We start from the raw sequence: 27,163 nt of genomic DNA, 5'->3' as shown, positions 1-27,163 counted from the left end.
GGGAGAATATTTTATCAATACATTAAAGGAAGCAAGCTAGGCAGCCAGTAATCCCACTGGGAAAAATAAAAACAAAACAAAAAAATGTTAGTAATCTTTCTTGAAATCACAGCCAGGACATTTTTGGGAGTTCTTAAAATTTCCTTCCAAGGAATTTAGAGGACACTCTAGCTAGAACACTGAAATTTATACTGTCAGTCTATTTGCCAGTCTGTGTGAGAGCACAGTAAAATAATAATGTAGTCATGGAAAATTTTGTTTCATAACTGTGACCTAAGTGGTCATACTTTTATTCCAGAGTTACCTGGTGTATATTTCATTTTAATTTTAGGATCCAGCAATTTCAGGAAATGAAACAAAGCCTTACCCTGCATTTGAAAGAGGAATGGAGAAAGATGTTTTTGTCAAATGGCCTAATACCAGTGATATTTGTTGGGCAAAGGTACTGAATTGATAACTTGAAATAAAATAAGTATAAAATGTTACTTCACTTAAAGTTTCTATTGAGTAAAAATAAGACTTAAAGACATATTCAGAAGGAGAGATGTAGAATACAGAAATGTAATGATTGAATACCTAATAAAATAATATATAATTTGATTTCAACTTAAATTATTAGAAACAGAATTTATGTATTTGTATGTTTGTTTAGTATTTGTTTCATTTTAAATTTTTAAATTGCATTTATTAGAATGTCTTTTGTGTATTAGAGAACAGGGAAAGCTGATACATATATTTTTTCAATATCTAATTTTTTTTGCATTTTTTAAAATTTTTATTTACTTTAAAAATTTCTTTTTATTGTTGTTTTGTGTATTATAAAATTAAGATTAATAAGATGGCTGTTCATTATTCTACACTGCAAGTAATTTAAACGTTTGTACTTCTTTCATTAATAAAAAAGACAATTTTTAAGAGCCATACTTATATTCCTGACTTGAACAAGGATTATAATTTATTGTATTTCATTTAAACAATAATATTCGGACTTGGGTATATTGACATATTATAAAAAAATCCTGATTTGACTTACTTATAAAAGAACAAACAAAAAACCCAATAGTCTTAACTAGAATGAAAAATAAAAACAGAATTCTGTTGTGGGAGACATGATGAAATATAATATAGAATCCTTTTTTCATCTTGGACCAAAAATACCATATTAGTGATAAATGTGGTAAAATTCACACATGGGGGGCACCTGGGTGGCTCAATGGGTTAAAGCCTCTGCCTTCGGCTCGGGTCATGATCCCAGGGTCCTGGGATAGAGCCCGCCATCGGGCTCTCTGCTCGGCAGGGAGCCTGCTTCCTCCTCTCTCTTTCTGCCTGCCTCTCTGCCTACTTGAGGTCTCTGCCTGTCAAATGAATAAATGAAATCCTTAAAAAAAAAATCACATGGCCTCTAGATTACTTAAATATTGTATCAATGCCTATTTCTTGGTTTTGATGATTGTAGAGAGGTTATAAATTTGTTAATGTTCCAGAATAAAGGATATTAAAAAAAACCCTCTAGGTATAATGTTTGTAGCTTTTCTGTGAGTCAAAATATTTAAAAACTAAAAATTAACATAAAATAGAAAAATACTATAATAAACTTAATGACAAATCATAACATTTTAAGAAACATGAAAGTATAGAGTATAGCATATTGACCATAGAAAGGCTTTTTTTTCCCCCTTCATTTGTATTATCTTCTCATTCTAAATGTCTATACATTTTCTCAGATTTCTATCTTCTTTTCCATTCCTTTAGTGAACTACTCCCCATCCACAACTAATCTCTTATAGGTAATTAGTCCTTGGGAATTAATTACATTTTTTAAAATATGGAACTATGTAGGTTTTACAACATAGATTCAAATTCTCAGAGCTTTCAGCATGATTGAATTTGGGCTCAAGTTGTGTGTTTGTGGTTGAGTAGAGGAAAACAGTAGGTGGGAAAACAGGGATAGGGATGAGGATATGGAGAGACAGAAAGGAGTATTTAGTACTAATTGAGAAAACAAAAAAGATGTTTACCTTAGCATGGCATCATCCAACTCAGATCTTCAATTCCTTTTAAATAAAAATGTTTGTTTTTTTAGATTTTAATGCTAGAATAATTATAGAAACAGTTTTAATATACCACATTAAATTAAATTTAGTATGTGCCTTCATTTTTTTTTTTAGATTTTATTTATTTATTTGAGAGAGAGAGAGAGCATGAGAGGGAAGAAGGTCAGAGGGAGAAGCAGACTCCCCACAGAGCTGGAGTCTGATGTGAGACTTGATCCCAGAGCTCTAGGATCATGACCTGAGCCAAAAGAAGTTGCTTAGCCAACTAAGCCACTTAGGCGCCCCCTTCATATTATTTCTGAGTAGAACTTTTGGTTACATACATTGGTTTTAATATCACTACCTACTGCAAAGGTTGGCATTATTTTTCCTATTGGCATATTAAATAGGAAATTAATATAAAATATGAGAACGGTTTGCAAATGTTACATTTACCAAAACACAAACTGAAAAAACAATTGAAAAAATTATTGGTCTGGGGATCTCAAGATATAATAATAATATGCTTCCAGAACCCTAAGAACCCTATTATACTTTATTTACAACATAGTCATACTATACTGAAATTATTTTCAACGATTTTCTTATTTTTTCTTTCTCTGTAGGTTTGGCCAGATTTGCCCAATATAACAATAGATGAAAGTCTAACGGAAGATGAAGCTGTTAATGTAAGTTTACATTGACTGATTACATAACAAAGAAATTCAGCACTTGGATTTAATGGTCACTTGGACCAATAATTCAATTTGAGTATTTTCTTCAAAAAACTGATGGATTATTTTTAAATTTTCTATAACAGACCATATTTAAATCATAAGGTACTTCTATTTTTAAGTTTTTGAGGAATATCTATGCAGTTTTCCTAAGTGGCTGCACCTCTTCACATTCTCATCAACAGTGCAAAAGGATTCCAATTTCTCCATATCCTTTCCACAACTTTTTGTCTTTGTTTTTGCATAATAGCCATCCTAACAGGTGTGAAGTGATATCTCATTGTGTTTTTTGCATTTCCCTGAAGATAAGTGAATATGGGCATCTTTTCATCTACTTGTTGGCTATCTGTATGCATTCTTCAGAGAAATGTCTATCAAGACTTTGCCTATATTTTAAGCAGGTTATTAGGGTTTCTTTCTTTCTTTCTTTTTTTCTATCGAGTTGTAAGACTTTTTAATATACTTCGGAGATTCACATGTAATCTGATATATGGTGTTTAAATATTTTCTCTTATTCTGTGGATTGCCTTTCTCTTTGTTGCTTGTTTCCTTTGCTGTGAAGAAACTTTTTTGTTTGATGTAGTCACCTGCTTACTTTTCTGGCTGTGTTTTTGGTGTCATATTTATATAATCTTTGCCAAGACCAACGTCATGAAGCTTTTTCTCTTTGGTTTCCCCAAGAAGCTTTTTCAATTTAATGTGTTAAATTTAAGACTTTACTCCATTTTTGGAGTTATGATTTTTGTGTTATGATGTAAGAAAAGGGTCCAATTTCATTCTTCTGTATATGTATATTGTTTTTCCAGTACCACTTGTTGAAGACACTATCCTTTATCCATTGTGTGTTTTTGGCACCCTTGTCAATGATCAGTTGACTATATATGTATGGATTGATTGATTTATATGTTCTCTATTTGGCACCATTAGTCTATGTGTTTTTGTGCTGCTATCATACTGTTTTTGTTACTGTGGCTTTGGAGTATATTTTGAAATCAGGGTGTGTGAGTCCTCGAACTTTGCTCTACTTTTTCAAGATTATTTTGGCAATTCAAGGTCTTTGTAATTCCAAATGAATTGTAGAATTGTTTTTATATTTCTGTAAAAGATGGAATTGGGTTTTTGATAGAGGTTGCTTTAAATCTACAGATTGCTTTGGGTAGTTAATACATTTTCACAATATTAATTCTTCCAATCTATGAACGTGGAATGTCTTTCTATTTGTCTGTATCTTCTTCAATATCTTTTGGCAAAGTTTTGTAGTTTCCAGTGTACAAGTCTTCCACCTCCTTACTTTTATTCCAAAGTACTTTATTATCTGGGTTGCTGTTGTGAATTGGATTGTTTTCTTAATTTACTTTATTTTCCTAATTTAGTTCCTTGTTAGTGTATAAAAATGCAACTGATATTTGCATACTGATTTTACATTCCATAAGTTTATTTAATTTATTAATTCTAACAGTGTGTGTGTATGCACATGTGTGGGAGAGAGAGAGAGAAACAGTTTCTTTTTTCTGAATGAGCATGATATTAGCTGGGGGTGTTTAATATATCATCTTTATTATGTTGAGGTATTTCTTTCTATTCCTAATTTGTTGAGAGTTTTTAAGTTGTCCGGTTCTATCCATGTCATTGGAAATGGCAAGATTTCATTCTTTCTTTTTTTTTTTTTAAAGATTTTATTTATTTATTTGACAGAGAGAAATCACAAGTAGATGGAGAGGCAGGCAGAGAGAGAGAGAGGGAAGCAGGCTCCCTGCTGAGCAGAGAGCCCGATGCGGGACTCGATCCCAGGACCCTGAGATCATGACCTGAGCCGAAGGCAGTGGCTTAACCCACTGAGCCACCCAGGCTCCCGATTTCATTCTTTCTGATAGCTGAGGAATATCCCATTGTATATGTACATTATCTCTTCTTTATCCATTCATTGTCAATGGACATTTGAGCTCTTTCCATATTCTGGTTATTGTGGAAATTGCTGCTATAAATGTTTGAGTACATATGTCCCCTTGAATCACTGTGTTTTTACCCTTTGGATAAATACCGCGTAGTGCAATTGGTGGGTCATATGGTTGTTATAGTTTCAGTTTTTTAAGGAAACTCTATACTGTTTTCAGAGTGGCTGCATCAGTTTGCATTCCCAAAAACAGTGTAAGAGGGCTCCCTTTTCTCTGCATCCTTGACAACATCTATTGTTTCCTAACTTGTTAATTTTAGCCATTCTGACTAGGGTGAGGTGGTATCTCATTGTGGTTTTGATTTGTAGCTTGTGATACCAAGTGATGTTAAGAATCTTTTCATGGATCTGTTGGTCACTTGTATGTCTTCTTTCAAGAAATGTCTGTTCATGTCTTCTGGCCATTTCTTAACTGGATTTTTGGTTTTTGGGGTGCTGAGTTTGGTAAGTTCTTCATATATTTTGGACACTAGCTCTTTAACTGGTGAGGCATTTGCAAATATCTTCTCCCATTCCATAGGTTGCCTTTTATTTTGTTGACTGTTTCCTTTGCTGTGCAAAAGCTTTTTTATCTTGATGAAGTCTCAATAGTTCACTTTTGCTTTTGTTTCTCTTGCCTTTGGAGACATGCCTAGCAAGAAGGTGCTGTGCTTGTGTTCTCCTCCAGGATTTTTGATGGATTCTAGTCTCACATTTAGGTCTTTCATCTATTTTAAATTTGTTTTTGTGTATGGTGTGAGAAAGTAGTCCAGATTCATTCTTCTGCAAGTGGCTGTAAAATTTTTCCCACACCATTAGCTGAAAAGACCGTTTCTCCACTGCCCCATTAGATATTATTTCCTGCTTTGCCAAAGATTAGTTGACCATAGAACTGAAGGTCCATTTCCAGGTTCTCTATTCCATTCCACTGATCTATGGGTCTTTTTGTGCCAGTACCATAAGTGTTTTGTAAATCTCTATATTCCCTACCCTTTTCACTTTCTCTATACACTGGTAAGACTATTCTGGAAGTTATTACATAGACTTAAACTTAAAGTGTGACAGGAAAGTATGCAAGTGATGCCATGTTTTTCAGACAATTTATTTACTTACAGAAGGTCAATCATTTGTTAGCACACAGAATTTGATCTCAGAATATATAGGTAGGCTGACAAGTAAAGAATTTTTTGTAGGGAAAGAAGTAAATCATTTCTTCTCTGCTGAGGTGGGAAGGGCTAGGTGTGAGAGAGAAAGGCAAATGGTTGGGGTGGTAAAGCAATATATTGATCCTAGAAGGGCAGAAAGCTGGGTAAACAAATTTTTTAGTCCAATTAAACAGACTAAACCAAGGACTTTTCCTTTCGTATCATGCTCCACTAAAGTAAATCTGCATTATAGGACTCTAAGGACACAAAGGCAAAAATTCCCTAATAGTCTAAGAAGCACCGAAAGTATATATCTGTGTTTTGTGAACTTTTTTTTTTTTGACAATCTGTAAGGACCCCAAGCTTCTCCCTTCAGTCTCCATGTATATTTCTCTCTCTCTCTCACACACTTTTTTTTTAAATTTGTTATTCTTCATTGTTTTGGTTAGAGAAACACAATATAGATGCATGCAATTAAATTTGGGATCAGGTTGCTTTCATTATCACCTCTGCACAGCTTGTGAATCTGACAGGTAAATGTGTTAGACATGCCTGGTCTCTCTTCTGACTTTCTACATATTTTTACAGGCCTCCAGAGCTTATGTAGCTTTTCCAGACTTTTTCAGGAATGCCACAGCAGAGTGGTGGGCAAGAGAAATTATAGATTTCTACAATAACCAGATGAGGTTTGATGGTTTGTGGATTGTAAGTAAACATAAAGCAATATATATTTTAAGTTATTATTGATTTATTTATTATGCAGTTATTATGCAGAATTCTTGCTAGATTCTAATAATTCCAACAAAGTATTTTTTTGAAAATATCCCACTCATTTTTCCATAGAAAGGAAAGGCCTTTCCATATTCATAGAACTGTAAAATATAGTGTTAGCAATTTATTTTATATATACAGCTGCTATTTTCTAAAGTTTCAGCTTCACCAGGGAACCAAAAAAAATCTCTTTATAACTATTTATAAATGCTTATAAACATTTATTTTATTTTTATTCAATGTAGGAATAAATCTCACGTAACTGTCAGTCATTAGTACAAGAAATCATAATCTCTTACAAATGTAGCAAATTACTTTTCAAACAATCTCCTAATTTTAGATGTAACTTTAAAATCTTGGTAGTTGGGACGCCTGGGTGGCGCAGTTGGTTGGACGACTGCCTCCGGCTCAGGGCGTGATCCTGGAGTCCTGGGATCGAGTCCCACATCAGGCTCCCAGCTCCATGGGGAGTCTGCTTCGCTCTCTGACCTTCTCCTCGCTCATTCTCTCTCTCACTGTCTCTCTCTCTCAAATAAATAAAATTAAAAAAAAAATAAAATCTTTAAAATCTTGGTAGTAAAAGGGGGAGGAGCTATTTTATGGTGGAGTATTGGGAAGACTTTAGGCTTGCCTCATCCTTCAAACACAACTCGATAGATATCAAACCATTCCGAATACCCAAGAAATTGATCTGAGGACTGACAGAACAAAGTGTACAACTAGAGGTAGGGAAGAGGCCACATTGTGGAAGGTAGGAGGTGCAGAAATGTGGTTTATGTGGTTTGGGGGAGAAACAATCACAGGTGCTATTGAGGGGAGGGAGCTTTGGTTTCTGAGAGAGACAAAACAGAGAGGAACATACAGGATCACAAAGGAGAACACTTTCCCAAAGCCATTGGCCAGAAAAATGAGAAGGTTTGATTTTCATGAGTTTTTGCAACAAGCGGGGCTCAAAGACTGGAGTTTTAGAGGTCCACAGTGTATCTGGGATAGAATCCTAAAAGTACTGACCTATTCCTGGAGAAAATTCAGTCATATAACTGTGAGGCAGATGGTGAGATCTCAGGATTGCCTAAGATCCACTGGGAGAGGCTGTTTCTTTTTCTTGGAACACATTTGAGAAGGGTGATATTGCCTCTCTGAGGACATAAGAGCTGACAGGCACCGATCTCCCCGACCCCGAGCCCCCTCAATGTAGCACAGGGATACCTGCTAAGTGTGGCCAACCCAGACACTGGCTGTTTAGTGTGTTTAGCTCCAAATTCCATGCTCCTGCTTTTGGTGCAACTGCCCTTCTGGGTTAAACTTGCATCAACCCCAGCCTTTTGAGACCATCCCTGAGAAGACTAGTGTAGGTACCCACCACAACAGGACCCTAAAGTTTGGAGTTTTAAAAGTCAGTCATCCAGGCTGCAATAGAGACCAAAGTGCACTGTGCTTCTCCAGGCAGGCAAGAACCAGACACAGATAGTATGGAGACAACAATTTAAAAAATGCTTAGAACACATGAGGAGAAATTATTCGCTCTTCCAAGACGGTCTCCCTGACAGTAGAGGGGAGCAGAACTTCCCTTTCTAGGGACAAAGGAGTTGGCTGGCGCTAATTCCCTGCCCTGCCCCTCAGCATAAACTACCTCAGTAAATAGCACAGTGCCAACTATGACTGCTTACATTGCTTACACCAAGTCCTACCCTCTCTGCACTCCAATGGTACTGCTTTTCTTGGGCAAGTATGCCTAAGAACCAATGCAGTGGGCCCCTCCCCCAGAAGATTCCCCTGCCTGCATCATGTCTATTGACCATAGAGTTCTGTAAAGCTTCAGTTCTAATGGAAATAACATCAGGTCTCTTTTAACAAGCAGATCAAAGCTCACCTAGTTAAAACTCACCACATTCTGGCCAAGGTCTAAACATTCCCCACTGCAGGCAAAGAAAAAACCCACAGAGAACTGGTCTTGAGGGATAGAGCAGCCATAACACAACAGCAAAGTGTATGCAGCATACACCAGAGACACTTCCTGAATGCAAGATCTTGGACATTATGTGATTTCTTTTTCATAAATCTGTTATTCTCAGGAACAAGAAACATAACAGACTACCATAAAACACAGAATAAGACAGAAAGCTAGACAAAATGACAAGATGGAGAAATTCATCCCAAAAAGAAAGAACAACAAAAGCTTAGGGCCAGGGGTCTAATCAAAACATACAAATAATAGGTCTAATCCAGAATTTAAAGCAACAATAAAAGGATACTAGCTGAGCTTGAGAAAAGAATAAAAGACATTAGGGACAACTATACCTCAGATAATAAAAGAGCTAAAAACCAATCAGGCTGAAATTAAAAATGCAATAACTGAGATTCAAAACTGACTGGATGTAATGACCACAAGATAGAAGAAACAGAGGAATGAATAAGTGATATGGAATATAATATTATGGAAAATAATGAAGCTGAAAAGAAGAGGGAAAGTAAAGTATTGGATCATGAAAGTAGACTTAGGGAACTCAGTGACTCAATGGTATATAATAACATTTGTATCATAGGAATCACAGAAGAAGAAGAAAAAAAAGGAGGCAGGTTTATTTGAGGAAATTATAGCTGAAAACTTCTCTAATCTATGAAGGAAAAAGACTTCTAAATTCCAGGAGGCATAGAGAATTTCCATCAAAATCAACAAAAACCAGCTAGCAGCAAGACAGCATAGTAAAATTTGCAAAATACATGGATAAGGAAAGAATCTTGAAAGCAGCAAGAGACAAAAAAGTCCTTAACCTACAAGGGAAGACAAATAAGGTTTGCAACAAATCTACCCACAGACACTAGGCAGGCCAGAAAAGAGTGGCATGATATGTTCAATGTGCTGAATGGGAAAAATCTGCCCCTGAAAATACTCTATCCAGCAAGACTATCATTCAGAATAGAAAGAGAGATAAAGAGTTTCCCAAACAAAAATTAGAGGAGTTTGTGACCACTAAATCAGCCCTGTAAGAAATATCAAAGGGGTTTGAATGGGAAAGATGAAAAGCAACAAAGACTAGAGAGGTCCTGAGAAAATCTCCAGAAACAATGAGGAAACAAGTAATAAAATTGCACTAAATTCATATCTATCAGTAATTACTCTGTAAATGGACTAAGTGCTCCAATAAAAAGACATATGGTGTCAAAATGAATAAAAAACAAGACCCAGGGAAACCTGGGTGGCTCAGTGGGTTAAACCTCTGCCTTCAGCTCAGGTAATGATCCCAGGGTCCTGGGATCGAGCCCCGCATTGGGCTTTCTGCTTGGCAGGGAGACTGCTTTCCCTCTCCCTCTCTGCCTGTCTCTCTGCTTACTTGTGATCTCTGTCAAGTAAATAAATAAAATATTAAACAAACAAACAAACAAAACAAGACCCATCTATATGCTAGCTGGATTTTAGAATTAAAGACACCTGCAGATTGAAAGTGAGGGGATGAAGAAATATTTATTATGAAAATGAGCATAAGAAGAAAACCAGAGTAGCCATACTTATATCAGACAAACTAGACTATAAATCAAAGATTGTAAGAAGAGATGAGGAGGGGCATTACATCATAATAAAGCAGTTTGTCCAACAAGATGATCTAGCAACTGTAAATACTTGTACCCTCAACTTGGGAACATCCAGATATATAAAACAATAGCAAACATAAAGGAACTCATTGATAATAATACAATAATAGTAAGGGACTTAACACCCCACTTACAGCAATGGACAGATCATCTAAGGAGAAAACCAACAAGGAAACAGTTTTGAATGACACCCTGGACCAGATGGACATAACAGATATATTCAGAACATTTTATCCTAAAGCAGAAGAACACACATTCTTTTTAAGTGCACCTGGGATATTCTCCAGAATAGATCACATATTAGGTCACAAAGCAAGTCTCAACAAGTACAAAAAGATTAAGATCATACCATGGATATTTTCAGACCACAACACTATGAAACTTGAAGTCAACCACAAGGAAAAAAAAAATGGGAAGACAACAAATACAGGGAGGATAAAGAACATCTTGCTAAATAATGATGGGTCAACCAGGAAGTTAAAGAAGAAATTTAAAAAAAAAATACATGGAAACAAATGAAAATGAAAAGAAGATTGTCTAAAAGCTTTGGGATGCAGCCAAAAATGGTCATAAAAGGAAAAGTATATAGCAATACAAGCCTACCTCAAGGAGCAAAAAGTCTCAAATATAAACCTAAGCTTACACCTACAGGATCTAGAAAAAGAAAAACAACTAAAGCCTAAAGCCAACAGAAGAAGGGAAATAATAAATATTAGAACAGAAATAAATAATATAAAAATGAACAAACAAATTAAAAAAAAAAAAAAACTCACAGAAGAACAAATCAATGAAACCAGGAGCTGGTTCTTTGAAAAAAATAATAAAATTGGTAAACCAGACTTATTAAAAAGAAAAGACAAAGGACTCAAATAAGTAATATCACAAATGAGAGAGGAAAAACAACAACTAACAGAACAATACCACATTAGTATTATTATAAGAGACAATAATTACATGAGAAATTATATGTCAACAAATTGGACAATTTGGAAGAAATGGATAAATTCCTAGAAAGAAATAAAGTACCAAAACTGAAACAGGAAGAAATAGAAATCTTGAAAAGACTGATAACCAGCAAAGAAATTGAATCTGTAATCAAAAATCTCCCAACAAACAAGAGTCCAGGGCCAGGTGGCGTCCCAGAAGAAGTTTACCAAGCATTTAAAGAAGAATATCTATTCTTCTGAAGCTATTCCAAAAAACAGAAATGGAAGAAAAACTTCCAAACTCATTCTATGAGGTGAGGATTACCTTGATTTCAAAACCAGACAAAGACCCTGCTAAAAATGAAAATTACAGACCAATATACCTGATGAACATGGATGCAAAATTCACAACAAAATATTAGTAAATTGAATCCAATAGTACATTAAAAGAACCATCCACCGTGATCATGTGAGAAATATTCCTGGGTTGCAAGGGTGATTCAATATTCACAAATCAGTCAATGTGATACACCACATTGATAAAGAAAGGATAAGAACCATATGATTCTCCCCAGAGATGCAGGAAAAAAAAAAAACATTAACAAAGTATAACATCCATTCTTGATAAAGACCCTCAACAAAGTAGGGATAGAGGTAAAATACCTCAACATCATAAAGGCCATATAAGAAAAATCCATAGCCAATAACATCCCCAATGAACAAAAACAGAGTTATTCCTTTAAGGTCAGGAATAAAGCAGCGATATCCACTTTCACCTCTTTTATTTAATATAGTACCGGAAGCCCTACCCTCAAAAAAAAAAAAAAAAAAGATTTAAAAAAAAAAAAAGATAAAAAAGAAGTTAAAGGCATCCAAACTGGCAAAGAGGAAGTCAAACTTTTACCCTTTGCAGATGACTTCATACTCTATGTAGAAAACCTGAGAGGCTTCATCAAAAAATTACTAAAACTTATTCATGAATTCAGTAAAGTCACAGGATACAAAAACCAAGGTACAGGAATCTGTTGCATTTCTGTGCACAAATAATGAAGCAGCAGAAAGAGAAATCAAGAAATCAAACCCATTTATAATTGCACCGAAAACCATAAGATACCTAGGAATAAACCTAACCAAAGAGATAAAAGATCTGTACTCTGAAAACTATAGAAAACTTTTGAAAGAAACTGAAGAGGACACAAAAAAATGGAAAAGACATTTCATGCTCATGGATTGGAGGAACAAATGTTAAAATGTTTATACTTCCAAAAGCAATCTGTACTTTTAAAGCAATCCCTATCAAAATAACACCAACATATTTCACAGAACTAGAACAAACAATCCTAAATTTATATGAAACAAGAAAAGACCTCAAACAGCCAGAAGAATGTTGAAAAATAGAGCCAAAGACGGTGGCATCAAAATTCTGGGCTTCAAGCTATTATAAAGCTGTAGTTATCAAAACAGTATGGTACTGGCATAAAAACAGACTCTTACATCAATAAAACAGAAGAAAACACAGAAATGGACACACGAATACATGATCAACTAATCTTTGACAAAATAAGAAAAAATATCTAATGGAAAAAGCCACTGTCTTCAACAAATGAAATTGTGAAAAATGGACAGCAAAATGCAGAATGAAACTTGACAACTTTCTAATACCATGTACAAAAATAAATTCAAAATTGATGAAAGACACAAATGTGAGACAGAAAGCCATCAAAATTCTAGAGGAGAATGCAGGCAGCAACCTGTTTGACATAGAAACTTCTTACTTGAAGCAAGGGAAACAATAGCAAAAATGAACTATTGAGACTTCAAGATAAGCATCTGAACAGTGAAGTAAACAATCAACAAAACTAAAAGGCAGTCTATGGAATGGGAGAAGATATTTGCCAATGTCTCATCAGATAAAGGGTTAGTATCCAAAATATATAACAAAGTTACCAAACTCTACACCCCAAAAAGAAATAACCCAGTTGAGAAATGGGCAGAAGACACAGACGTTTTTCCTAAAAGACAAACAAATGGCTAACAGACACATGAAAAGATGCTCAACATCACTTGGTATCACGAAACTACAAATCAAAACCACAATGAGATACTACTTCACACCTGTCAGAATGTCTAAAATTAGCAACATAGGAAAGAACAGGTGTTGGTGAGGATGTGGAAAAAAGGGAACCCTATTACACTGTTGGTGGGAATTCAAACTGGTGCACCCATGCTGGAATACAGTATGACAGTCCTCAAAAAGTTAAAAAATAGACCTATCTTATGATCCAGCAATTGCACTACTAAGTGTTTACCCAAAGGATACAAAAATACTGATTCGAAGGGATACATGCACCCAAATATTTATAACACCATTATCAACAATAGCCAAATAATGGAAAGAGCCCAGTTGTGCATTGGCTGATGAATGGATAAAGTGGTATGTGTGTGTCTATATATGGATATTAGACACACACAATAGAATATTACTCAACCACAAAGAAAAAAATGAAATCTTGCCATTGACAAAAACATGAATGTAACTAGAGACTATTATACTAAGTGAAATAAGGCAGTCAGAGAAAGACAAATACCATATGATTTCACTCATATGTGAAATTTAAGAAATATAACAGATGATGAATATGTGGGAAAAAAGAGAGGCTAACCATAAGACTTCACTGCAAAGAGCAAGCTTAGGGTCGCTGGAGGGCAGGTGGGCAGAGGGATGGTTTAAATGGGTGATGACTATTAAGGAGAGTATTTGTGATGAGCAATTGTGTTGTAGTTGAGTTATGGATCACTAAATTCTACACTTAAAAAATAAAAGTAAAAAAAATGAAATAAATATTCTGTGTGTAAACTGTATTTCTGATTTTAGAAAATCACATAAAATTGCTTTTTTGAAAAAAAAGAAACCATTGATTGAAGGCTCTAGGGCAGGAGTGGAGAGAGGACATGGGAGAATATACACATTATAATTTAATTTTATGTCTAGAAAACAGAAAACTTACTTTTTAAAAATTTTTTTTTAATTATTTATTTGACACACAGAGATCATGAGTAGGCAGAGAAGCAGGCAGAGGGAGAGAAGAGGGAGGAAGCAGGCTCCCTGCCAAGCAGAGAGCCCAATGCAGGGTTCGATCCCAGGATCCTGAGATCATGACCTGAGCCGAAGGCAGAGGCTTAACCCACTGAGCCACCCAGGCGCCCCCAGAAAATTTACTTCTTATTTATAGTCTACCTATAGAGAAATATAGGGCATTTTGTGTTTTACAGAAGGGGTCATGAAATGTAAAAAAGAAAAACAGATAAATTAAATATTTTACTATTGAGACACCTTATAGTTTTGCTCCTTAGAATAGTGAATGTGCTCAAATATGCTTTTTTAATTTATTGGCTCTCTGAATTATTTCTTTTGAGAATATATGTTCTAAATTTTTAAAGTCACTCTTCTCTCTTTAAGGACATGAATGAACCATCAAGTTTTGTACATGGAACAGTTAGCAATCAATGCAGAAATAAAGAGTTAAATTATCCACCTTATTTCCCAGGTACAATATTGTTGCTATATCTTTGATGTTATTGGTATTTATTTATCTGGTTTATATACCTTATAATGTAGGAAATAGGTTTCACATTTGTAATTCCCACTACCCGTCTATACATTGAATCATAACTCAACCCATTACCAAAACTATTTAACATTATTTTTAGAAGAAAAATCAAGAAATATGTTTTATTTATATGAACATACTCCTAACTAAACATGCTTAAAATTGTTACTTTGAGTTTCTTGAGAATCTTCTCAGTTTTGAAAATTCTCAATAATTCTTAAAATTAAAAAAAGAAACTTTTATGGAATTTTATTTTTAAATTTTTCTTCATTAGGAAAAAAATGAGAGAATACCGATAGCATTTCTTTGGTTGTTCCTGACCCAGATAAAGGGTCCAGTCACTCAATATTCATCCTCATACTCTCATGTTCATAAACTGTTGACACCTAAAGTTATGGCAAAGCTCTGAAAAAAGGCATCTTTATCTGAGAAAAAGTGGATCAAAAAATAGTGCTGTTATAGCGCTTGTCTAGTTCTTACCCCCAGGGCTTTGTGTTTCCAAATGGATTTTTAATAAAAATCTATTTAATCAGTATGTCTCAAAATATAGTAGACTTTTAGGAATACCTTTTTTTTCCAGGTTTTTATTAATTCATGTTAATTAGTAACATTTTTGTTGCACTAAATGTTACACTAAAATTTTTGGTAACATTTATTAATTCATGTTAATTGGTAACAGTTTGTTGCTTTAAATGTTACACTAAAATTTTTCATGTTTTTCAGTCACATTTTTAACTATAGTCACTTACAGTTGCAGATTTTTTTAAATTTTTAATTCGCAGAGATGAAGTGTGCAAATGATTAAAAATCAGTATTACTTTAAAACAGTGATTAATGCTTTTGCCACAAGAATTTATAGATATGATTTACGTATTTGCATACAGGGTACTTTATAATATTTTGATATTTTTCCATTGATTCTCCCCAGAACTCACAAAAAGAACTAATGGATTACATTTCAGAACTATGTGTATGGAAACCGAGCAGATTCTTAGTGATGGATCATCTGTTTTGCATTACGATGTTCATAATCTATATGGATGGTCACAAATGAAACCTAGTTATGAGTAAGCAATGTTTATAATTATCCGTTTTGACTCTTCATTGTCTTCTAGATATTAAATTTAACGTTTTACCCACTTCAAGAGTTTTTCCCTGCTGACCTTATCTGGTAGCACTTTCCTTCCCAATGTTGTCTGTAACTTTGTCTTTTATGGCACTTAGAATTATTGTGTTTCTCTATCTCTCTCTTTTCCTTTCTCTTCATTTATATCATTATATCATTGTTTTAAATTTTCATCCCATTCCAAAAGAAATTCTGAACAATTTTATTTTATTCTTCACTAGTTCATAGTAGCACAGTGATTAATAAATAATAGGTGCTCAATAAATGGTTGTGAATGAATAAATGAGTAAATAATATATAATTGATGTCATTAATTAAGACATTAAAGTTTGGTTAAATCTGTTGTTTAAATCCATAATAACCAATTTAGAATATGTGAAAGTGAACTTTATTTAATGTCCACAATAAACAAACTTTTATGTGAGGCCAGTGATGATGGAACACAAATCATTCTTTGAATATCAAGTCTTCATTAGCACTGTCCAGTAAGACTTTTTTTTTGTAATGATAGAAATGTTTTATAATTCTGGGTTATCCAATATGGTATCTACTATCCATGTAAGGCTGTTGAACAATATGGCTAGTGTGACTCAGGAATGGTATTTTATTGTATTTTATTTTTTAAGATTTTATTTATTTATATAATTGAGAAAGAGTGCAAGTGGAAGGAGGGGCATAAGAAGAGGTGAGAGAGAGAATCTCAACCTGACTCCTTACTGAGTATGGACCCTGATGTGGGGCTTACTTAATTCACGACCCTGAGATTATGACCTGAGCTGAAGTCAGGAGTTGGATGCTTAACCAACTGAGTCACCCAGTCATCCCCAGAAATGGAATTTTAATTTTTTTAAATTGTAACAAATTTAAATTTAAGTTAAATAGTCCCATGTGGCTAGTCTACACCATATCACACAGTGCAACTCTAGGTCAATGGCTCTTAGCTACACAGTATAATCACCTGGAGATTTTTTTAAAAAATGTATTCGATTTAATTGGTTTGTAGTATACCTAAGATCTGATTTTTAAAAAATTTTCCAGGTGATTCCAATGAGCATGTAGTTCTAGTATATGACTGAAGTTGGTAAAAGAATGAAAAGCATTTTGGAGTAAAGTGTATGGGTAATATTTCCTCAGTTAGTGAAACATGCTTATCTTAGCACCATACTTCTCAACCTAAAAGAGGTGAATTATCTAAGATATTATTCCATGAATGTATGACTGTAGATTTGTTCAACAAATTCTAATGTAGGGACACTAAAATCATATAGAAAGACTATGAAATGTAATTTTTAAGAGTAAACACATTGATCTTCAATAGTTTTTTTTTTTTTAATTAAGACAAATCTTTAAATTTATCTTACTGGTACACAGTTTTGGAGCACAGTTATTCTCACTTTTTGTCCTCAGCTAACCAAATTTTATCATAAAAATACATATATTAAAAAGAGCAAAATTACTGAGAATTGACTGATAATTTTGGTGACAAAATTTACCCATTTTGAGATGAAACTATGTAGTTTAAGGGAAATTGAAAAATCATTTATTCACTGAGGTAGTAATTTGAACTTCTGGAACACATTTCATGGTTCTAACACACTGTGGGATGCTTAATAAATTTAAGGAAATGTAGGTAAATTTCTAAATAGTTGATATACAAAGATTTAGGAAAATTTAGGGATATGTAAAATATATTTTACTCTTAAATAACAAACATTATGAGGAAGAGATCGACACAATCTTCCAAAGAACATTTTTTTAAATTTAAAGTCACAATACATTTCTTTAATAGTATTAATTTTGCTCCTATTCATAACATTTTCAGTAAAAGTTTCAACCACATTTGTTATTTAAATTTTACAGAGTAATAAATTTTAAATGTTGAGTTATATAATAGCTCAATTTACACATAGCCCTAGACTTTCGCGTTTTAGATATTTTCTTGATATTTATTTTTTTCAGTTACATTAGTAAAAAATGTTGAACTTTCAGAAATTTCAGAGATTAAATATAATCTATATCTTTAAAAACCTTGACAAATGTAAAAGAACAGTATAAATAATTACGTTTACATTGAAGTGAAGGATGGATAGTAAGGACTTTTTATTACTCATTGGGGAAAAGTGAAAGGATTAAAAACAAATTTTTTTTCTTCAAGTTATCCAAACTATAGCATTCATTTTATCATTCCTTTTTTTTTTTTTTTTAATGCAGCTTGTGTATTTCAAAACTGGTGCAGGTTTAACATGCAACTAATTTTTGCTACTGTCCTCTTCACTAAACATGTCACAAACAAGAAAAAACAAGGAAAGAATACAATTAATGGACTCAGAAACAGGAGATAAATAATCAGCTTGAGAAACTGCAGTTTTAGAGGAGGACCTTGGATATCAGTGGCAAATGAAGTTCCCATACAAAAACTTTCAGCCTTCAATAGCTCTCTTTCTCCTATTTAAAATTCAATGTTGAACTGAAACAAAGTCTGTGCTTCTAATGTAAGAATAAGTACACTATAAAAACTACTTCAAATTGTGTTCAAATTCCAAACAATTATCCAAGTATTTTATATCTATATATTCTGTATTTTCAACTTCAACAATACCTTGAGTGACTTTACAGATTATTATATATTTTTCATGAGAGGGGATGTAGAAAAATCAAAATATTTATCTCCATCTGGAAAAAAGGGAGGTTTGGTATTAAATATGTGATTTTTAAGTAAATCCCCCAGATTTTTGTAATCATAATTTTGAATGGAATAAAAAAATCAATAGATACAATTTATTTTCTCAGATATTGCTATAGACTTTTTTTCCCAAAAATTTAAGATATTTTTAGAAGTTTTTAAATTCTTTTAAAAATGCTAATGGAGGCAACTATAAACACAGAATAAAAATACTTCCCTAACACAACATTAAAATCCTTTCTATGTTAGATTTTGCAAAATCAACTGATAACAAAGGACAAGCTGTCCTACAGGTGAAAAGTGTTTCTTAAAATGAAGCTATATTCATTATGACTAAACTATTTGTAAAGTTGGAACATGTCAAAAATAGTTGGAAAATATTTATAGTGGTGAGACTTTTAAATTATATCTCTAGTAATTGCAAATGATTTCTCAAGAGTTTTGTTCCCAAATATTCTCCGAATGGTTACAGAGGAGATTCTTCTAATGTAACAGGTCCTTCAGAGAAAATTATTATGAAAATAATTAACAAAATTCTTCTCAACCAGAAATCTAGCAAAACATATGTTCAGTTATTGATTTAGAATCTCAGTAAAAAAAAAAAAATGTTGCATACAGCAGGAAAAAAAGAAATTCTTTAAGAATGTATATTTCATTGGGCCATCTGGGTATCTCAGTAAGTTAAGCATCTGCCTTCTTCTCAGGTCAGATCCCAGGACCCTGGGATCGAGCCCATGTAGGGATTTCCACTCAGCAGAAGCTGGCTTCTCTCTCTCCCTGGCTTTCCCCCTCCTTGTACTCTCTCTCTCTCTCTCACTGTCAAATAAATAAAATCCTTTTTTTTTAAGATTTTATTTATTTATTTGACAGACAGAGATTACAAGTAGGCAGAGAGACAAGCAGAAATAGAGGGGAAGCAGACTCCCCACTGAGCAGAGAGCCTGATGTGGGGTTCAATCCCAGGACCCTGAGATCATGACCTGAGCCGAAGGCAGAGGCTTAACCCACTGAACTGCCCAGGTGCCAAATAAATAAAATCTTAAAAAAAAGAATACATATTTCTTGAATGTGAATATATTAGGAATTTGGGACCTTAATCTTTATAAATAGTTTTTGTATTCAATAATTAAAATTAATTTTGTTTGCAAATGAACTAACCTTAGAATATACATTTTCACATATGTTTTTAGATTGATCATTAGTTTTTTATTCTCTATATAAATAATCATTCATTTCTTGTTAAATGTCAGCAAATATATATGATGTATGTTAAATATATTAATGTTCCTCAATAGACTATATACTCATATTTATGGTAGAAAATGAAACAATGAAAATAGTTTTCTTGTATGATCTTTTTAAAGATGGACATGCATGCAAGTAGGAAATTTTAAATTAGCAAATACAATGTGGTCTTTATTATTAATAGATGGTTAAATATATCATCCTACATCCATTGAAAACACTTTTAGTTTCCTATAATTTTGACTTTATATGTTCATTAATACAAAACTGTCTTGAGCTACTAGTTTATCCCAAGCACTATATTAGGTGCAAAAAATACAAAGAAGATTAAGACATTATCTCTAAATTCAAGAATCTCAAGATCTCACTGAAGAAACTTTATGTATAAAGAAATCAGGACAAACATTGTGGTCCAAAATGATTGTGAAGTGTGCCTAATTAGCTATTTGAAGTATTTTTATCCTGAGTAGTTCTGTAGTCCTTATTCATTTATGACATCTAGAGCTAAGAATAGAAATGGATAGAAATTCCTTATGCAATTTATTTTAAATAATATAAAAATAAACACTTTACTTCCATTAATATTGGAATATTTTCTACTTCAGATGCTTTTATAGTATCACACAGAAAGAGATGCAGATGATATAAAATAATACATTATTATATATTTTTTAGCACTAGACTATGTTTTAAAATGAATAGTAGTAAGTCATTGAAGTCTCTTCAAAGACTGAGTAGGGGTAAAAAAGAAAAAAATATATGAGGCAATTTGTAAAATTCATTCTCTTGAAATCTGGCTTTGGTTAGATTCTGTACTTGGAATAGAGCAACTAGTTTTATTTTAAACACCCCAAAAACCTTGCTTACTTTAATCTACCTTCTCTAAAACAGAGAGTATTGTGGCAAAGAGTCTCTGTGGAGTGATATGGAGATTAAGTGTTGAAAAGTTATAACTGAGAAGTATTGGAACAATCAATAGTTAGAGCATAGACCTTTATTCAAAAGAACACAGTTAAATAGAATAAAATGAGGTCATTAAAAAAAACTTAAGCTATAACTATTTAGTTGATTTAATAACTTCAGTAGTTAACTTGTATTCATTGAGCAAAGAAACAAAGGCTACTTAGGCATGTCAGTCTAGTAAATGTTGGAAGGGGAAGAACAAGTTTTAGTAACAGACAACAAAAACACCACACACACACACTTTTTTTTTTTAATGAGGTGTTGATAAATAGAAATATCTGGAAATACCTCATGTGAAAATTCTCCATCTATTTTAGTGCATTGCAGAAGACAACTGGCAAAAGAGGAATTGTTATTTCTCGTTCCACATATCCTACTGGTGGACAATGGGGAGGACATTGGCTTGGAGACAACTATGCACAATGGGACAATTTGGACAAATCAATCATTGGTACGTGAGTTACCATCTATATCATTACGCTATTGAGTTTTCCTTTAGGTATTCACTTTTGCAGGAACTAGATATTCACTTTTGCAGGTATTCACTTTTGCAGGTACTAGTTCGATATACCTTATAAGTTCTTTTGAGAAACATACATTTTGCATTGTATTTTATGACAAATAGCATGATGAAAAGAGAGTGGACTAGAACGTAGGATCTGGGATGTGTTATAGAAACTAATGATATCTACTTAGTTTATTTTGAGGAAATAATTTCATTCTTTTTGGTCTCAGTTCCCTGGGAAAGGTCAGGAGCTGGGGAGGATAACATCTAGAGCTAAGAATAGAAATAGATAGAAATTCTAGATTCTAGGGAATAAGAGAATAGAACACTTCAAGCTAAATTTTTAAGGAGTCTTTTGACAATCATTGGGTAAATAGTAAATAAGACATTATTATTTTAAAGGGGAATTGGATAATTTTCTGTTTGAGATCTAGTTTTAAAAATTCTTTTACTGTTTACATTAACATTCAAGGAAAACAATCAGTGTTTTATAAATACTACTTTGAAAGGAGAGCTGGGATTCACATGAATCCTTTATTATTGAAGAGGTCTCAGATGATTTTATTTAATAAGGATGATTTTTTTTCCAAATGATAAGAGCTGTGGTTAAATAATTACATTGATAGCTGTTTATTAAAAAAATTAAACCAAGGAAAATACTACCACTTTTTTCTCATACTGTAATGTACTTATAACCATTTTGTGCTCTAAATGTACCACCTTGAAAGTCACAAAGAAGCATAGTGTCTTATTTTTATAAATGTCATTAACACTACAACATAAAAAACTTGAATAGTGTAAGAGGAAATGATAGAAAGGTATATTAATAATCTGAAAACTGTATCATTAGATTAGGTTATTAGAAATAAGACATCTTTATAAATAGAAAAAAATCAAATATCAAAATATATTGGACATTGGGGAGGGTATGTGCTTTTGGGTAAATTGGAAGGGGAGGTGAACCATGAGAGACTATGGACTCTGAAAAACAATCTGAGGGGTTTGAAGTGGTGGGGGGGTGGGAGGTTGGGGTACCAGGTGGTGGGTATTATAGAGGGCACGGCTTGCATGGAGCACTGGGTGTGGTGAAAAAATAATGAATACTGTTTTTCTGAAAATAAATAAATTGGAAAAAAAATATATATGAAAAAGTAGCTTTCTAAGATTTTTCCTGATTTTTTTTTAGGTATGATGGAATTTAGTCTCTTTGGAATCTCATATGTAAGTATTTCTATTCCTTTTATCTTTATAACTTACAAAGATTAAGAAACAAACAATTAAAATTAAACATCACAATATATTTTAGACTGGAGCAGATATTTGTGGTTTCTTCAACAATTCAGAATATGAGCTCTGTGCCCGCTGGATGCATCTTGGAGCATTTTATCCGTACTCAAGAAATCACAACATTGCTTTTACTAGGGTATGTAGTTACTACATTTACTCTCATTCCTTTCCCCCTACTAACTTTGGAAGTTCTTAAATAGAATTCACCCTATGCACTACAGGGGAAGGGAGGGAAAACTGAATGGGAAGAAATCAGAGAAGGAGACAAACCATGAGAGATTCTGGACTCAGGAAAACAAACTGAGCATTACAGATGGGAGTGGGAGGGTGGGGTAACAAGGTGATAGGTATTAGGGAGGGCACATGTGATGTGCACTGGGTCTTATACACAATTAATGAATCGTTGAACACTACGTCAAAAACTAATGATGCACCATATGTTAGCTAATTAAATATAATAATAATAAACAAAAATCATCACAAAAAAAAAGAATTCACCCTATCAGACTGATTTTCTTTTCTTTTTTTTTTTAAAGATTTATTATTTATTTGACAGATCACAAGTAGGCAGAGAGGCAGTCAGAGAGAGAGAGGGAGGAGGAAGCAGGCTCCCTGCTGAGCAGAGAGCCCAATGTGGGGCTCGATCCCAGGACCCTGGGATCATGACCTGAGCCGAAGGCAGAGGCTTTAACCCACTGAGCCACCCAGGCGCCCCTCAGACTGATTTTCAATGCATACTTTGAATGAACCTCTTTACATTTACTTAGGGCATCTGAGCTCATTGCTTTCAGAATTTTCTGATTTGGGTTACTTTATACTTTGGAGTTTAGAACTTGGTTAGCTGACATACTTACTACTGTTCTGTATAATTTTAGAATAGTCCGGGGAGAAAAAAACCCGCTTCTTGAACTTCTTTCAACTGAGACAAAACAATTAAAAAACAGCTTCAAACTAAATAATCAGGGAAAAGTCATTTGAAATACTAGTATCAGTGTATGAAAATGAGCAGATTTAAAAGGCAAATGTTAAGACAATGAGTTGAGAAATTGAGAAAAAAAAAGGAAAAGTAACTCTCCATGTTACTAAATTGTCTGAAAGAAATTTTTGGAAAAGAGAGGTGACAATATTAAAAGTTATGGAAATGTATTAATAATTAGAGGCAATATATAATTAAGTGCTAAATTTTGTGATATTGACTTTTAGTGAAGTGCAGAGAAAAGATGAATTATCAAAATGCACCTCATGGAAGAGTTGCAGACAGAGCTGGTCTTTGAAGGATGGGTTCTAGCGGTAGTAACTGAGTGGTGGAGCTTATCACGTGCTGTGAAATCTTTTGTCCGTCCTGGGAAGTGTTAGAGGGAAGGATATATTTTAGAAAATGAAAATCTGTATAAGGATAGAAGGCAGTATCGGACTACATTTTGGAAAAAAGTTTGGCAATAACATACCTTGTTGGAATAAGAATACTTTAACAGGAAAACTTGCTGTCAGTAATGCAATTTAGGAAGCTGTAACATTGGAAGAGTGAAATGAATCAATAAAAGCCTGCACAGGGATTTATTCAACAAGTATTTATTAAGAGTCTACCATTTGATATTTACAAAGTCCCTGCCCAATGATTCATATAATGTAGGCAGGATATGTATATGTAAGTGTGTACGTATAGCCAGGTATAAATAAATGCATATGAGGGAAAACAGTGAAAACTAAAGTGATAGGGATTTATGAGGACTCAGTTTTAGCAGCAGTACTTGGGAAGGTCCTCTTGCTTGAAATGACTTAAGCCTTAGAGTGGAGACTTGAGTGAAGCACAGCAACCAAAACCAATATAAGGATATGGGAGAGAATTCAGGTAGAGGGTGCAAGTGAAAACCTCCAAGATGGGAGGTGGCTGGAGTTTTGGAGAAGATGAAATGGAGGAAGAAAAAACTGAGGAAGTATTTTTAAATAAAAATCTATGGAACAGAAGCCTCAACTTAAGTTCAATTATGAGGTAGTATAATTGAATTTAGGGATGCAAAGTTTAGAATTAAGTTCTTCTGTATTGTGAAAATTGAAATAATGTCAGCGAGGTCAGTAAGTAAGAGGTATGATTTTTACCTCTTCTTGACTTTGGAAGTGGTAACAACAGGATCAGTTACTGTTTACTAATTTTTGAACCACTTTACTTTCAAGGTTTTGCCTATTTTAACATTATTTTCCATATAACAATGGTAACAGTCATCATTCAACCTTTCTTACTACCAAAATCTAAAAAAAAATTGGCATCTGTATGGATACGGCATAGTTCTTAATACCATCATTCCTATTGATACCAGCAAAAAACATGGAAAGTATTGCCCCCTGGAGTTATGTGGCAGCCTGTTTTTTCCCTAGTATAAATTAAAATGTAAAATATGAATCACTCTCCCTACTATTTCTTAACCAGTAAGTGCAACGTGGTTTTTTTGTTTGTTTGTTTTTGTTTTGTTTTTTGTTTTTGTTTTTTTTTTTTGAGAGAAAGAGAGAGCTGTGCAAGTGGGGGGAGGGGCAAAGGGAGAGAGGCAGAATATTAAGCAGACAACATGCTCAGCACAGAGTCTAGTTGGGGGCTCCATCCCTTGACTCTGAGGTCAAGACCTGAGCCCAATCAAGAGTTCGAGGGTTGGAGCCCCTGTGTGACTCAGTGAGTTACGTATCTGCCTTTGGGTCAGGTCGCGATCCCAGGGTTCTGGGATTGAGCCACATAGGGCTCCGTGCTTAGCAAAGAACCTATTTCTCCCTTTCCATCTGACCCTCCCTCTACTCACGCTCTCTCTCTCTGTCAAATAAATATATAAAATCTTTATTAAAAAAAAAGTTGGATGCTTAACAGACTAAGTCACCCAGGTGCCACACAACATTTTGAACAGATGTTAATCTTTGCAGTGTCAATTTTCGTTTTTACCTTGAGTGCATATTCCAGAGGAGACTAGGGCATGCCCTTCTTTCTTATTCAGAATTAATTAGGTCCTCTCTTTCTCCTATTCGATGAATTCTTTCATATCATAATTTATCCATTTCTCATGAGAACACACAATGTGGGGGCATCACCAAAATGAGCTCTGCATGTCTATTTCTGCTTTTGTACAGCATTTCATTTCTTTTCTAGTCTTTTCATCCCTATACTGATTATCACCATGATTGACAATGTATTTGCTACCTATTCAAATATGAACTGCTCTTTACATATGTTCATCTAAAGTGAATCAAGCTAATTTGCATTTTTTTAAAGGTTTTATTTATTTGTTAGAGAGAGAGAGATACAGAGCGCAAGCACAGGCAGACAGAGTGGCAGGCTAGAGGCAGAGGGAGAAGCAGACTCCCTGCTGAGCAAGGAGCCCGATGTGGGACTCGATCCCAGGATGCTGGGATCATGACCCGAGCCAAAGGCAGCCGCTTAACCAACTGAGCCATCCAGGCGTCCCAAGCTATTTGCATTTTTAATTAAAATATGTTCTTTCTTCATCATATGAGATAGAAATATTACTGCATAAGATCTTTGTGATATTTGTGAAGAAAGTATATACCACATGCAATGGATGAATATTATTTTCTACTTTTTATTCTCCAAACATGTATTTGAAAATTATGATTTAAACAAGGACAAGAGCTTATGACTATTTCATTCTGCTTTGTTTCAGAGACAAGATCCTGCTTCGTGGAATGCAACTTTTTCTGAAATGTCAAGGAATATTCTAAATATTAGATACACTTTATTGCCTTACTTCTATACACAGATGCATGAAATTCATGCTCATGGGGGCACTGTCATTCGACCCCTTTTGCATGAGTAAGCGCAAATTCTTCTTCTTTTTTTTTTGCCAAAAGGGGACAGATTTCATTTAATTTACTCAGTAATCTCATAGTGTAGAATATTTGAAATTGGAAATGTTTTCATTGCTATTTTAATATAAAATTTGCGTTAATAAACATTTACATAAATAAGTATTAATAAACACAGTGGTATTAAAATAAAACATTAATCAGTTATTGAAAAGTAATAATTTTTTATAATTACTATATACTTAGTGTTTAGATTTACATATCTTATTATATTGAATATTTTAAAAATGAAGGCAAGTAATATTATCTCTACACAATGATTTGATTAATTGAAGTTAATAACAATTAAGTAAATCTACCATATATATGTATGCCTAACTGAAGAAAATCATCTCACCTTTTCTTGGAGATGTGTTATAGAGCACCCTAGAACAGTTCTAGTATTTTGCTTAGAAAATTGTTTTGGATTCACTCCTTAAAGCTTAAACTGATATATGATCAAATCTTAAAATTCTATTCTACTAGCATAGTTGTAAAAATTGTAGCCTGTCCTATTTTTAAGGCAAATACTAGCTAACTCTTATTGTTTATTTCACACACACACACACACACACACACACACTATATTACCAGAGTAATTGAGTGAGGTGATTTGTTAGATGGTACAATTGATAAATCAGTAAAAATACACAGCATGTATTTGCTAAATTAAATAATAGTATGCAAGGCAAAATGACAAAAGTAATAGGTTGATCAATATGCCATCTGTTCTGATGACAGGATCTTAAACAATAACAGGTTTT

The 27,163-nt window shown here is 33.7% G+C and overlaps 1 protein-coding gene across 1 annotated transcript in view; it reads left to right on the top strand.

The window, feature by feature from the left end:
* SI (sucrase-isomaltase) overlaps window positions 1-27,163 on the top strand; it is a 102,338-nt gene that overhangs the window by 61,965 nt on the left and 13,210 nt on the right. The window contains exons 33-41 of the mRNA XM_044255096.1: window positions 332-442; window positions 2,660-2,722; window positions 6,434-6,550; window positions 14,597-14,684; window positions 15,676-15,814; window positions 21,082-21,215; window positions 22,456-22,490; window positions 22,576-22,692; window positions 26,219-26,367. Coding sequence (XP_044111031.1) covers window positions 332-442; window positions 2,660-2,722; window positions 6,434-6,550; window positions 14,597-14,684; window positions 15,676-15,814; window positions 21,082-21,215; window positions 22,456-22,490; window positions 22,576-22,692; window positions 26,219-26,367 — 953 coding nt within the window. The remainder of the gene's footprint in view (window positions 1-331; window positions 443-2,659; window positions 2,723-6,433; window positions 6,551-14,596; window positions 14,685-15,675; window positions 15,815-21,081; window positions 21,216-22,455; window positions 22,491-22,575; window positions 22,693-26,218; window positions 26,368-27,163) is intronic.

The sequence above is a fragment of the Neovison vison genome, chromosome 6 (genome assembly GCF_020171115.1).
Source record: "Neovison vison isolate M4711 chromosome 6, ASM_NN_V1, whole genome shotgun sequence".
Classification (NCBI taxonomy): domain Eukaryota; kingdom Metazoa; phylum Chordata; class Mammalia; order Carnivora; family Mustelidae; genus Neogale; species Neogale vison.
The sequence above is the reverse complement of the archived record's forward strand: the minus strand, read 5'-3'. Positions and strand labels throughout refer to the sequence as shown.